The sequence below is a fragment of the Canis lupus genome, chromosome 6, assembly GCF_003254725.2.
Source record: "Canis lupus dingo isolate Sandy chromosome 6, ASM325472v2, whole genome shotgun sequence".
Classification (NCBI taxonomy): domain Eukaryota; kingdom Metazoa; phylum Chordata; class Mammalia; order Carnivora; family Canidae; genus Canis; species Canis lupus.
Genome location: NC_064248.1, coordinates 56,245,545 through 56,260,703, shown reverse-complemented (window position 1 = coordinate 56,260,703; position 15,159 = coordinate 56,245,545). Strand labels below are relative to the sequence as shown.

The 15,159-nt window shown below is 39.0% G+C and overlaps 1 protein-coding gene across 10 annotated transcripts in view; it reads right to left on the bottom strand.

Annotated features, from left to right (window-relative positions):
• Positions 1-6,235: 6,235 nt before the first annotated feature.
• EVI5 (ecotropic viral integration site 5) overlaps positions 6,236-15,159 on the bottom strand; it is a 194,883-nt gene continuing 185,959 nt past the window's right edge. For 9 of the 10 annotated variants that reach the window (XM_035718027.2, XM_035718024.2, XM_035718022.2 and 6 more), the window contains one exon: positions 6,236-10,469. In XM_035718027.2, coding sequence (XP_035573920.1) covers positions 10,158-10,469 — 312 coding nt within the window. In that variant the 3' untranslated portion in view covers positions 6,236-10,157. The remainder of the gene's footprint in view (positions 10,470-15,159) is intronic. The other variant, XM_035718032.1, reaches the window with a different exon arrangement.

The window sequence follows — 15,159 nt, the reverse complement described above, 5'->3', positions numbered from 1 at the left end:
AGACATTTCCAAGAAAGATATACAAAGGGTCTTTAAACACATGAAAAGACAATATCATAAGTCATCAGGGAAATGCAAATCAAAACCACAAAGAGCTACCACTTCATACCTACTAGGATGCTTATAATAAAAAGAATAGACAATTATAAGTGTTGATAAAGGTATAGAGAAATTGGAATCCTCATACATTGTTGATGGAATTGTAAAAATACTGCAGACACTTGAAACAATTTGGTAGTTCCTCAAAATGTTACCAAAAAACAGAGTTCCCATATGACCCAGAAATTCCACTTTTAAGTATGTACCCAAGAGAATTGAAAATATCTATGTCCAACAGAGATGTATACACAAATGTGCATAGCATCATTCACAATAGCAAACAATTAGTAACGACCCAAATGTGTATCAATGATGAATGGATAAACAAAATGTGGTGTACCCATACACAGGAATATGATGGGCGGCGGGAATGAGATACTGATATATGCTACAACATGAATGAGTCCTAAAAACATTATGCTAAGTGAATTCCACAGAAAAGGTCATCTATTATATCCTTCCATTTATGTAAAATATCTCAAATAGACAAATCTATAGAAACAAATTAGACTAGTAATTGCCTAGTAGTAGTAGAGACTAGGGGAAGGAGAGAATAAAGAGTGACCACTGATGGGTATTCTCATTTCTTTTTTGGAGTAATGAAAATATTCCAAAATTGATGTGAATATCCTGAAACCAGTGGGAGCCATTGTCTTTAGTGATGCTGATTGAGTAATTCTGCAAGTACTAAAAATTATGTAATTGTATACTTTCAAGGGCCAAATTATTTGGTGTATGATTTATACTAAAGTTGTTTTTTAAGAAATGTATTTAGCATAGTTAACAAAGTAGGTACCATTTTTCCAAATATTCATCACTTCTGTCTGGGGGTGTGTGAATCATGGGACTTATGTTAGCCAGTGAAATATAGCTGGAAGTGATGTATATCACTTCCTGGCAAAAGTGTTGGGGGCTAGCATGTCATCACCATATCGCTTTCCCCTCTGCCATAACAATCAGCATTATTCAAAGTAGAAGTGGCTTTCCCAGCCTTGGTCCTAGGGTGAAAACAATGGAGAGCAGAGCAGTGGGCAACTTTTGATGGATATGTAGTGTGAGTGAGAAAAGATACTGTAAGCCACTGAAATTTTAGGATACACGAACAAAAAGAACCACAGGAACAAGTGGTATTATTACCACCACTGGCAGAAATAGGAAATAGGAAAACTGTCAGGCCAACATGTCAAACAACACATTTAGGTGGAAATACCATGTAGACAGTGGTAAAACAGAACTGAAGTACAATGAGAAGTCAAGGCAGGAGGAGGTACATTCAAATCAAAACTATTTTCTGAGAGGCCCGTATTGATCGGTTCTGGGGATCCAGAGATGCAATACACAATCTCTTTTAGCTAACATTGATTGAGCACTCACTCACTCACTATGTGCCTAGCCGTTTTGGGTTTTGGCACACGTGTGGTCTCCAGTCTCACCAAAGAGCAGTTTGGTGATGAACAAGAAGCTTCTCCAATTTTGACCCACAAATAGACAATTCTATTTTAGAGAAATTAGTGAAGCAAATGAAAGGCTGTGGGATACATTTAAAATAGCTACAGATTGTTAAGGGCCATGAGCCAGAGCAAACAGCACACCTTCCCACACGCCCCACTTGGCCTGTGATTACTCAAATCCCAGCATTGGCCGGGGCTGCTGCCCGTCGGGAACATCCCTGCAAAGAGCACCACTGGAAGGTAGTTTGCCAGGAAAGGGAAGAGCTAGACTGTATCTGGGCATGACATTTTCCCTTGTATTTATAAATTTGTGCTTAACATCACGACTCCCCACTGTTTGGTTTTCCATCTCCTCCGCTGGCAGTTTGCTTGTGTAGCACCGGCAGGAGCTCGGCCAGGCTGAGGAAGGGCTGGGAGAGGGACGTGGCTCAGGGGCTGCTTCAGGCTGAGCAGCCCAAGCGGGACCAGAAGCTCATCTGGTAGTAAGGAGGCTGTAGGGATGTACATTTATTCATGCACCAAAGGTTTTAAACAACTTGTAAATGGAGTGTGGTTGGTCCAATCCTGAGCTCTGGTGAAGGGCACAGGGGGGCAGAAGCTGGATCTCGAGACGTAAAAACATAAGTGACAATGTGGGACAGTGGGGAATAGATGCTATCTCTTTTACTCACAGGAAGAGTCGGCCTGGTGGAGGTTAGGCCCCCCACAATTGTGTCTTGAAGGGAGATGTACAGCAAACACCAAGGCACCTAGTCCTGGGGTGGGAGGGACAGAGGGGACACCAGAGACTGGAAAAGCCTCTGCCTGAAAAGGAAGAAGAGCCCTTGGCCAGGTGGGAGACATCGGGTTCGAGGCCCAGTGACTTCACTGGTTGCCCTGCTCCGGTCTGCTGTGGAGGGCTGTGTGCTGCGGCTGCCTGTCCCACCCCCTGAGGCCGAGCCAGGGAACAGTTGGGGGCTCCCAGGTGCATCTCAACTGCCACAGCATCTTTCAGCCTTGGAGTCTCTCATGTGTACAGTATGCATTTCCTTTAAAAAAAAAAATCAGAGAAACAGCATCTTTAAAGCCAACTAGTTTTTTTCCACCTCACTCTGATCAGAGAAGATCCCTCGCAGTTCTGAAAAAGTGGCCAGGCTGGGTGACAAGGAGGTGGGGATCTTACATGGACACAGCAGCAGCTACCTTGTGAGAATCGATTCAGGAGGATTTAGAATGGTTCTCTGGGCCTGAAATCCCACATTGTGACTGGTTGAAGAGGCTTCATTTCTAGACAGGCAGGAAGGATGTGGCCATGCACTCAAATCAGGAGATATTAGCACCTCTGTATGAGCAGGCCATTAGACTAGGAGATAGTGGGGCACACCAGGCAGTCGTGACAGGGATCATTGGCCCTGCCAAAGTGCAAGATGGGGCTTCTGAATGGGCAGGGAGCCGGGGAAGGAATCAAAGAGACCATTCCTCTATTCTGGACATAACCTTTGAGTTCCCACGACATTGTGTCAGTACAATTGCATCTCATTCCACGTGTGAGGACAGGAGTTGGTCTGGTTCCCCTGTGGCCTCCTCACTGGTGCCTGCTGGATGTCTTGTGCCAAAGCAATATTCAGTATGTAGAGGTCCTGGGAGCTAGGTTGGCTGTATTGGGATTCTGGGTTTTCCACTGACATATTTCCAAAGAGGTTTATCCCAATTTATTCATTCATTCATTCATTCATTCATTCATTCATGAGAGACACAGAGAGAGAGAGACGCAGAGACATAGGCAGAGGGAGAAGCAGACTCCACGCAGGGAGCCCGATGTGGGACTCGATCCCGAGACCCCAGGATCATGCCCTGGGCTGAAGGCGGCACTAAACCGCTGAGCCACCCGGGCTGCCCTATCCCATTTTAATAGTAAACAAACTGAAGTATCATGATTTATTCAACCATTCATTCAACAAATATTTATTGTGAGCTAAAGCAGTATTTTGAGTAACCAGGGATAGAGATAAACGTCATAAAGCTTTCGGTCTAGAGTGGGTAGACGAAAACAAATGAAGGCATAAAATGTGTAGAATGTGAGACAGTCGTCAATGCTATGGAGAAAAATAAGCCTGGAAAGAGACTTAAAAAGGAATTGTCACAAAAGGCCTCCTCTGTGGGTGACACCTGAGCAGAAACCAGGAGGAGGGGGGGAGCTAGCCTTGTGGGCATGTGGCCAAACCCATTCCAGGAAGGGCAAGGGTCTGGATGGGAGTGTGGTGTTCAAGGAGCAAGAAGGAGGCCATTGAGTTCTGTGATCTGTCCAGGTTTCGTCAACACAATGCTTGAGTTCCGGTCTAGTGTTAGAAATCTACATCTAAAAAATTCTTTTTAATGGGTACTGTAAATCTTATAACTACTCAGATTTTAGTTTTTTTCTCCTATAATTTATATTTGAACATATTTAATTATAAGCTGACTTTAAGTTAACATGCTTTTTTTTTTTTACCATTTTAACAACTTTCAGCAGCATTAAATACATTTGATGCTGTGCAACCATCACTACTAACCATTTTCAGAACTTTTTCATCATCCCAAACATAAGCTCTGTATCCATTAAATAACTCCCCTTCCCCCCCACCTCTATTCCCTTGTAACAGCTACTCTATTTGTCTCTTTTGAATTTGCTATTCTAGTTACTTCACATCAGTGGAGCTATATTATGTGTAGAACTTATTTTATTTAGCATGTTTTCAAGGTTTATTCACATTGTAGTATGTATTAGAATTTCATTCTTTTTTTGGTTGAGTAATAGTCTCTTTTATGTATGCCTCATTTTATTTTCTCATCCGTTAATAATGGGCATGTTGTTGGGCAGCCCCGGTGGTGCAGCGGTTTAGCGCCGCCTGCAGCCTGGGGCGTGATCTGGAGACCCTGGATTGAGTCCCGCGTCAGGTTCTCTGCGTGGAGCCTGCTTCTCCCTCTGCCTGTGTCTCTGCCTCTCTCTCTCTCTCTCTCTCTCTCTCTGCATCTCTACGAATAAATAAATAAAATCTTTAAAAAAAATAATGGGCATGTTGTTTCTATCTTTTGGCTATTGTGGATAATACTATTATGAACACTGGTGTACAATTATCTCTTTGAATCTCTTTTGAGTACATATCTAGAAGTGGAAGTGCTGGATCATATGGTAATTCTATGTTTAACTTTGAGGAACTGCCAAAATTTTTCACAATGGCTGCACCATTTTACATTCCCAACAATGCAGAGGTCCAATTTTTCCATATCCCTGCCAATACCTTTTTTTTTTTTAAGATTTTATTCATTTATTTATTTATTCATGAGAGACACACACAGAAAGAGGCAGAGACATAGGCAGAGAGAGAGAAGCAGGCTCCATGCAGGGAGCCCAACGCGGGACCGGATCCTGGGACTCCAGAATAAAGCCCTGGGCCTCAGGCAGGCGCTAAACTGCTGAGCCACCCAAGGATCCCCATCAATACGTTTTCTTTTTTAAAAAATATTTTATTTATTCACGAGAACACACACAGAGAGAGAGGCAGAGACACAGGCAGAGGGAGAAGCAGGCTCCATGCAGGAAGCCCGACGTGGGACTCGATCCCGGGTCTCCAGAATCACGCCCTGGGCTGAAGGCGGCGCTAAACCGCTGAGCCACCCGGGCTGCCCAATGTTTTTAATTGCCATCCTAGTAAGTGTGAATTGGCACCTCACTGTGGCTCAGGTTTTACTTTTCTTACTACTAAAAAGTCAAATTTGCAAACTTTCTTCAATAAGTATATATATTTTTAGTTTGGGTCCTAGTGGCTTAGAGTTTTTTGACCCACTTCTAAATTATACTACAGATTCTCAACCAGGGGTGATTTCCATTCCCAATCCTCCTGACTGGGGACACTGGCAACAAGTGGAGGTCCTTTGGGTTGTAACAACTGAAGGATGGCTGGTACTGGCATCTAGTGGGTAGAAGCCATGGATGTTGCTGCATATCCCTACCATGTACACGACAGCCTCCTGCCACAATTTGGCCTCAAACATCAGTAGTGCCAAGGTGCACAGACCCTGGATTACAACTATCTTGTCATATTTCGTGTACCTTTATAAAGAAGTATCTTAAATCCTTCAGGAACAAAGCAGAATATATAGTGAACTGCTTCTGAAATAAACGATGTTAACATTGTGAAAAAGATGCAGAAAGCCTAACTTTTCACAATAGCATATTCAAGTTATATATTTGAATATACTTATTGACTTAGGTGCTAATCAATTCAATCGCCTAAAATACAATGTTAGATGAAAATATTTTATTAATATTTTCAAAGAGTTAACATGTTCCTGATTATATCTTGCCTTTCATTAAATTGAAAAATGTTATGTACCCGGCTCTCTGTTTGGCACTAATTATACATGGGTGGACCACGTGGATATGGTCCTTGTACTCATGGAGCATAAACCTCACTAATGAATATGTGATGTTAGGCCAAGCATAATTTTTTTAAAAATATTTTATTTATTTTTTCATGAGAGAAACAGAGAGAGGCAGAGACACAGGAAAAGGGAGAAGCAGGCTCCATTCAGGAAGCCTACTCTGGGACTCGATCCCGGGACTCAGGGATTACGCCCTGGGCCGAAGGCAGACGCTTAACTGCTGAGCCACCCAGGTGTCCTGCCTCTCCCCTTTTAAGTTGAATAGTTTAAGGAAACAGAAATTCTTATAAAATGAAAAACTTTAATAATTGTTTAAAGTAAAGGCACAAGTAAACATTTCAGGTTATCATACAATGTTACAATAAGAAACTCCAACAGTAAAATGAAAAACATTATAATTTTGCATCTGTATAGTATATCTAATGTATTATTCTATCATCTTTTCTTTGGAGTGAAAAGAAAGGATAGGTCGATCAATGGATAGGATGTAAAAAGTTGGATTATAAAGAGCATCCACTCTACTTTTAACCAGGAACTTTAATTCCAGGACAATTAATTAAATTAAAATTCATTAGTTTTAAAAACTGTTTTGTTAATGATAGAGCAGCAATAACTTTCAGGCTAAAGCACACCGTTTTAATAAAGTAAATCACTGATTTAATAAAATGTACCTTACACATGGTACTACACAATGATTAAGTTGGCCGTGAAAGGGCTTTACTGAAACACAATTCATATACTTATTTTACTTTAAATCTGAAAATGATAGTGTGTTATGTAAAAGGTAAAGCAGAAGATGGAACCAATTCATTTCTTATGATGTTAAAAATAAAATACTTAAAAAGGTCTAGACCTTGTTTTCAAAGGCACTATCTGGAGAGTAACAAGCTGTATCATGCTCAGAGCTAAGAGAAAGTTTTTTTTTTCTTCCAAACTAGCGTGCCAGGTGAGACTTGATGTCCCAATAGTCATCGAACATTGAATACTTAATATCTATCAATAGAAAGGGTAAAAATTGTGTAATGTTAGATCTTTGACTGCTTTTTACAGGAAGAAAATATTTACCACTGATTTTTAAAAGGCTGCTGAAATATTTGCTTGATCTAAAAGTTCTGTTTCATCACCCCATGCAATTTCCATTTCATTCAGATCCTACTTTTAGTGTTTCAACCTAGATGGCAACAACACCAGGAAGGTAAGTACCCTGTGAGAATACTTTGTGTGCTATTTATTTTATTCACTTTTCCTCCCTGAATATTCTTCAGCTCTAAGTGTTTAACTGAGTAACATTTAAATGACACAGAGTACCAGGGATTAAATAAAATCTATCAAGAGAACATTTTCTGATACCTCAAAAGTCTTAATATCAAATCAGGGCATAGTATCCTGTTGCATCCTAAAAACCAGGAAGATTCTAAACGCTTCTAAGGAGTATTTGAATCAAAGCTCTTAAATGAGATGATTGTTGTTTCTAGTTTTTCATTGTCCAAATTACAAGATCAATGGATTTACTTACTACGATTCTTGTTAACACCTAATTCCTAACCGGAAAACAGTACGTAGGAAATTCTCTAAGAATATCTTTCAAATTTAGAATTCAAACATGATTCTAGAAAGATGTTATTTTAAAGTCAAATTATAACACTGGCTCATTGAAGCATACACTAAAGGTCAATATGCCTGCTTGCAAGAACAGTGCTGGGATTCTGGAATTCTTCCCTTTCTCCATTTCCAAAGGTACAGATGTCCTTCCAAATTTGTCTTTGGCATCAAAGACTTCATGATATAAAACAGCTGGAACATTTTCCATTTTGAATAGTTATGAGTTTAAGATCCACTAGGAAATTTTAGGCTTCCAAACCATTAGTTCTACAGCAGAAACAGGTAGTTTGAGCTTCTACTGAGACAAACTTAAGATGTAAACCTACATTTTGGACTGTTTGTACCATACAGTACCTGTTGTAACTACTCAACTTTGCCATGGTAGCAGAGAAGCAGCCACAGATGTCAATGGACAAGCATGGGTAAGCTCCAATAAAATTTTGTCAATACTGAATTTCATATGATTTTCATGTGACATAAAATATTGTTCTTTTGATTTTTTTTCTCCCAAGTATTTAAAAATTAAAAAGCTCTAAGCTTGTGAGTCATGTAAAAACAGGAAGCTGGTTGGAATAGCCTCATGTCCTGTATTTGCTGACCCTTGGTCTAGATCATTTAGATTTCTTATTGTGGGGGTCAAAGCAATCATGTGGCCATGACTCACCTCATTTTACCTGGGCATCAACAGCCCCTAGGCTGACAGTAATGAACTCCAAAAGAGAATCCCAAATAGCACCAGTCAGGCAATTCTAGTAGATAATTCTAGTAGACCTCTGCAGAGTTTATGAGTGTTGATACATCTATACATATAGATCTATATATATTCAGGAAACCAATGAAATCACATTAATTGCCAGAAAAGCAGAGAATTGAGAAATTCATTAGCTGAACCTTTTCAGCTTGGTGTCAGAGAGATCTTGATGAAACTTTTGGCTCTGCTACTTACTAACTTGTAACCACAGGTAAATTACTTAACCACTAGAATTTAACCTGGTGATATGGACACAACAGGTGTTATTTTCAATCTGGTTTCCCAAGCAAATAGCTACAAAGTGCTTGCTGGAAAAGCCTAATCCATAAATATACCATAAAGCTTAACTCCTGGCTTTAGACACAAAAATGATTCTTTCTCTTCTACTCCATCCTGTCATACAAATTTTTTTTTTTTCTGCATGCAACATACTGTGCAAAGTTGTATCTCCATATATACTGAATTCTACTTTCCTCTTATCCTTGAAGGCTATTTTTTTTTCCATAGGCTGCTGATGAAAATGGAAGTGGAAAGCATCCAGTCAACACATTATTGTTATCTTTAAGTAATCTAAGTGTAATTTGGTGTTTCTACCAATTTACCATTGACAGTCACTCAAATTTCCATGAAAAAAAGTCTAGATAAAAAGGAAGAATTGGTAGAAAAAAATTCTTATGGCTTTATCTATGGATTAGTAACTAGAGAATCTGAAGATAATGTTCATAGATTATTTGCAGATATAATTTTTGTGTATCTTGGACCTCAGTCCATTGTTTAAATTATATTAAGTAGATATTAGCACTAAGTAATACGTGCTATCACCTCTTTAATCATGAAAAATTTATTAGTTATATACACATGAAGTAAAATGTCACCAATAGTGTTTCTGAACAAGCATTAGTTCACTTATGAATCTGCTAGTGTTGAATGCTAAGCAAAATACTAAAGCTATTAAAATATTAGTGTTTGGTTTTATTTTCAATTTTCTTTTAACCTATTATTTACAGAAGTCCTGTTGGAATGCTGAAGGCAGTCATTTTGCAACATGTACATTCTTCATATAAAATGATGTTCAATGTGGGTGATGTAGACTTATAAATATGTACAAAAACCCAATTTATTTTTAGTTAACCTTCTATTCTGACCAGTAGGCAACACACGGAAGCATATGTACATAAAAATTAGAAATTAAAACAAAACTTAAAACTCTCAAGACAAATGACCATTAATTTGTGTTTGCAAAATTATATGGAAAAAAGAAAAGGCTTTGTGTTTGGGAGCTTTCAGTGGCTCATTACCAAAGCAGTAATTTTAACTGAAAACAACAAAACAACAAACAAACAAAAAAACCAACCCAAAAAACTCCCCCAACACAAAAACACAAGATTAATTCAATGTTTATATTGGTCAAATGTTTGTAGACAGCTGCCCTGAAAACAAATTGATAAATATAAATATGTAATTTGTTGAATGACCATGACATATTGCACTAGAGCAGTTTTATCTGAAGAAAATTCAATTTTCCATAGTTCTGAACTTCAAAATACTTCTCACATATAGATAAATTGCATTTTCTAAACAAGAAACATTAATATTCAGTAATACTGTTAGAACCTTATTTTTCCCATTAACCATATTCCAGTCTACTTTATGGCAATGGTAAGTCAGTGGTGAAGATTTGGCAAAGATAAAAAGGCAGATAAGACTGTAAAATATATATATATGTGTATATATATATATATATAGGTATATAAGTATGTACATATGAAACAGATATGTTCCCCAAACCCTTAATCATATGATAATAACTGATCCCTTAAAAAACCCCACAGTCTAGGTCACAGTGATGGTCAGACAGTGGTTGAGTACGATTCTCTTCTTGGGGGCTGCTCCTTTCGGGTCACTTGGTTGCTGTCTCTGGTCTCCAACACACTGTCTTCTGTTTCGCTTTCAATACCATCTGCCACAGCGGGGTCCAAAGACATTGGGCCAGATTTTCTGTGCAAAGGAAAACCAATGCCACCTTCCCGTAAGGAATTATCCATAAAATCTTCATCAGAGGAATGGAATGATTCATCATCTCCTATTAAATGGTTGACAATGTGGATTCCATCAAAAGAAGGCTGACCTGAGAAGACCCTCTGGCCTTTTAGGCACCTGAGCTGTCAAAACAAAATCCAAGTTAATATACTCAACTGGGGGAAACACACACTAAGAAAGCAAATGTTTCATGTTTAAGAAGGAAGATACATTTTTTCCATTTGTAGATAAAATAGTAGCTACTAATTTTTGTGTGTCTCCTATGTGTTATGTAATGGGCACATAACTTGTTATTTTAATTGAATTATCACGACAGTCCTATGTGGTAGATTCTATCATTCTCATTTTAGAGATTAGGAGACAGAAACTGAGATAGAGTAACTTGCTGAGGACACATATCTAATAGCATAATTTAGATTCAAACAGAACCTTCATTATATTATCGATAATATAATGAACTCCATGTACCCATCACCTAATTTCAATAACAAAACAACATTCTTGTTACATTTGTACCTCTCCTGTCCCTGGATTACTCTGAGGTAAATCCCAGACGTTCTATCAGTTTACTTGTAAATATTTCAGCATGCATCTCTAAAAGATGAGGATTTTAAGACCATACTCTGATCACTCACACTGTCTTAAGAGCACATCTCCCTAATTCTGTGAATGATGAAAATCATTTACAAAAGACGAAATGTTGCTGTGAGTCCCCGTTCTATTATAATATCCCAAAGACCACCAAACCACTCAAGGCAGGGATGCATCTTGCAACCAATGAGATTTCTCTCTGCATGGGAAGAGTGTCAGCAGCATATAATTTTTTTTTAAAGATTTATTTATTTATTTATGATAGACAGAGGTGGGGGGCGGCACAGAGACACAGGAAGAGGGAGAAGCAGGCTCCATGCCGGGAGCCCGATGTGGGACTCGATCCCGGGACTCCAGGATCGTGCCCTGGGCGAAAGGTAGGTGCCAAACCACTGAGCCACCCAGGGATCCCCCGTAGCATATAATCTTATCTTCTTTCCCCCACTCCTCCCCAGGGAGAAGGAGCAACTTCTCTCATGAGGGAATAGGGGAGAGGAATGGCATACACTGCTCAGCTATTTTTCTTTCCACCTTTCAGAACCAGGTCTGGCTATCCCAGGAGTTTCACATGGCCAGAAGTTCATGTTGACACCATATGTTACCTGTTACGGGTGGGCAAGCCTGACTAATTCTAGAGATCAGCGATGAAAAATCCATTGTCACAAATCCAAACCACATTCTCCAAAACCAGCTTCTTCAGGAATAAAGGTGATTTCTTTCTATCATCTCCCACTTTTTTGCCTAAGTTATCTTAAATTCCCAAACCTACTGGCATGCATACTATGACTTCTACTAGCATATAATTGAGACATCACCTCCATCATCAAGAGCTTAGGTTTTAAATATGAAATTTAATTTGATATTGTCACTTGTTCAATTTCCCCCACACACCATGAATTTTCTCTTAAAATAGAGAAGAGCTAAAAACAAAACAACCCAAACAGTAATAGAAAAAAACTAATTACCAAAATCTACCTTGACTTGCAAGAATTTAGCTGAAACAGATCCCATGCCTCCTACCCTTATTGCTGTTAACCTTCAACTTTGTTTCTCAGGGGCAAATTCCTGGTCACTCATTATCTCTCAAATCTTAAGATAAAGCCTGTGTGAAATATTCAGGAACTATTACGTATACTTTCAAAACTAACGGTTCTGAAAGAAAAGACATTACTGCCTTGCTATCCACCTGCCAGCTTTCCTGACAGACTTCCAGGAAGAAGTGAAGAAACATCAACTCTTCCTGGCTGATGTGTGAACAACGGGAAACAAGAAGGACGCTGAGACTCAGTGCAGCCATGTCAGCCTCAGGCAAACCTTCAACCTTAAAGAAATTCTTATGCCCTGGGCCAAAAGAACAAAATTACAGTGAGGTACAATGTAATTTAAGTAACACCATCTCCCTTGGCAGAGAAGAAAGGACTTAAACTTGTAGTTGAATTTTTACCAAAAGTGCACAGAGCACCAAAAAACCTCCGCAGAGCTGTGATACCCACTGCATTACTACAACTGCCACGTTCTGATGCAACATCCTATCACCACATTGCAACACACAATTTATAGCTCCAAGTGTTAAATTAAGTCAGTTAATCTCTTTCTTTCTTTTCTTCCCAGATCCTTTTGAAGAAATAATATGGAACACATGTTTTCCTTTTCCCTGGCTGTTACCAAAGGAGAATGGCAGGGAAACCACAACTTCCCAATTGTTTGGAAAGCTGCAGCTCTAACAAATTTTATTGCAATTAAAAATCTGCAGCCTCCTATCAGATGTAATAATGACCTCAAATATTATATAAAACTCACTTTAGGTTGAGAGGTCATTTCCTCACTGTCAAAGGGGATGCAACTAAAGCTTTTTTGAGAACTGCTAATAAAGAATAGTATTAGCATAAAGGAGCTCTGGAGAGAAGGACAAATTGAAAACTGAAGCTATCCCTTAGTTAGCTCTTAGACCCAGGAGTGTGCTCATTGGTTCTGAGAGGAAGGCCTGTACAGGCCCTGAAAGGGGACATTTGGGCAAGGAATTTCAGGGTACTGAGAACCCATATTGTGGTCTAGAAGGGGCTGAACTTCAGGTGAGGATATCCTGGGGGACTCCTCATTCTGTGAAGAGAGGTTTGGCTAGAGAAGGCCACAGCTGGGCCCTCTAAAGTGCAAAGCTTTGGGTGACTGGATCTAAGAGCTGTACTGCTAATCCTATTACTAGACTTTTAGGAGCTAATTATATTTAAACAACAAAATCCAGACAATTTTCTCAACCTTATACCCCTCAAAACTTCCACAGATATTATTGTTATTCTTGGTAGCACACTTAGATTAGTATAGCTCAAAATATGGTCCACTGCTCATCTCCATCAGGATAACCAAGGATAATTATTAAAAATGCAGAATCCATTCTCAGATCTAAGGAATCAAAATCTGGAGTGTGGAACTTTTTAAAATTTGTTTATTATTTTTTTAAAGATTTTATTTGTGTATCTGCAGGAGACACAGACAGAGAGGCAGAGACATGGGCAGAGGGAGAAGCAGGCTCCCCACAAGGAGCCCCATTGGAGACTCGATCCCGTACCACGGGATCTTGCCCTGAGCGAAGGCAGATACTCAACCACTGAGTCACCCAGGAGTCCCAATTTATTATTTTTTTTAGATAATCTCTACACTCGCTGTGGGGCTCAAACTCACAACTCTTAGGTCAAGAGTTGTAGGCTCCATTAACTGAGCCAGCCAGGTGCCCTGAGAGTGAAACATTTTTTTTTACAAGCATCTCAGGAAATCTTGATATCTCAGTTTGAGAATCACTGTGGTAGATTGTTCAAACCAAATGAGGCTGAGTCAGAAAGCAGTTGATTTACCTGAAATGGAAGTCTTATTCACAATTTAAATGCTTCTGAACAATGAACAACTGCCTGTGTGTATCTGACATACAGAAATGGATACAACCAAGTAGTACAACCAAGCTGTTCTGAGAAAAATCCACTACCTGATGGTTGAAACAAGGACCAGTCTGTTTAAATGCCTTTTCTTGAAACTTTCTCTTGGTATAGGGTAGGATCTAGGAATGTGTATGTTCAAAAGACCAAGGTAATTTTGATGCACATCCCAGAGTAAGGGCCACTACTTTAGGCAATGTTTTGTTTGGTTTGCTTTGTTTGGTATCTCCTTTGAATCAATTCCTGTCAGGATCAGGAATTTGACAAAAGCTACTGACTGTCTTTCTTGAAAAGTGCATATATATACTTTAATATACTTTTCTGTAGCCCCTTGTCTTTTTAATTTTTGGTTAAAGAGCATTTTTATAAAACAACAACAAAACAGCAAAACTTTGTGAAATGCCAGTAACACACTCATATCATAAAAAAGATTTTAAAAGTATTATTTTTCTAGGTGAAACCAGACATAGGCTTTAAAGTCACTGAATGTGAATACAAGTACTTTTGAGACTCACCAAGGAAACAGAGGAACCAGGACTCTTTGGAATTTTAGGCAGAGGGACTCTATTCTGGTGAATTTTGGGATTTTCCCAAAGAAGGGTCTCAGCTAGATCATAGTCAACAGAACCCTATCCAGGCATTCAGAATTTTCTCCCAGCTTTTTAAAGTTCTCTAAACCTAAAGTTTGAGCAGAGAGTCAATTATTTTTTACAAAACCACCTAAGAGACACTTGGGGGAAAAAGGCAACTAGGAGGAAACAGACTATTGGTGAAAAAGAAAACTCTTTAAAAATCATTTATTTCCTCTGAAGAAACTGTATCTGTGTTTAAAAAAAAATCCAGGTTACTCTAAAAAAGAGGTTTCAGACATAAATTTCTCTAACCTGACAGACATGAGCTTTGAGATTGAAAAAGCTTATCAAGTATCCATCACAATGGATAAAAGTAGACTTACACAATGGTACCTCACAATGAAATTTCAGGATACTGGGAACAAGAAAAGATAAAGCATCTAGCCAAAAAACAAGAAGATGTTTTATATAAAAGATTAAGAATCACAAAGATAGGGGATCCCTGGGTGGCTTAGTGGTTTGGCGCCTGCCTTTGGCCCAGGGCGTGATCCTGGAGTCCCAGGATAGGATCGAGTCCCGTGTCGGGCTCCCTGCATGGAGCCTGCTTCTCCCTCCTCCTGTGTGTCTCTGCCTCTCTCTCTCTCTCTCTCTCTATCATAAATAAATAAATACATCTTAAAAAAAAAAAGAATCACAAAGATATTAGGCTTCTCAACTGTAAA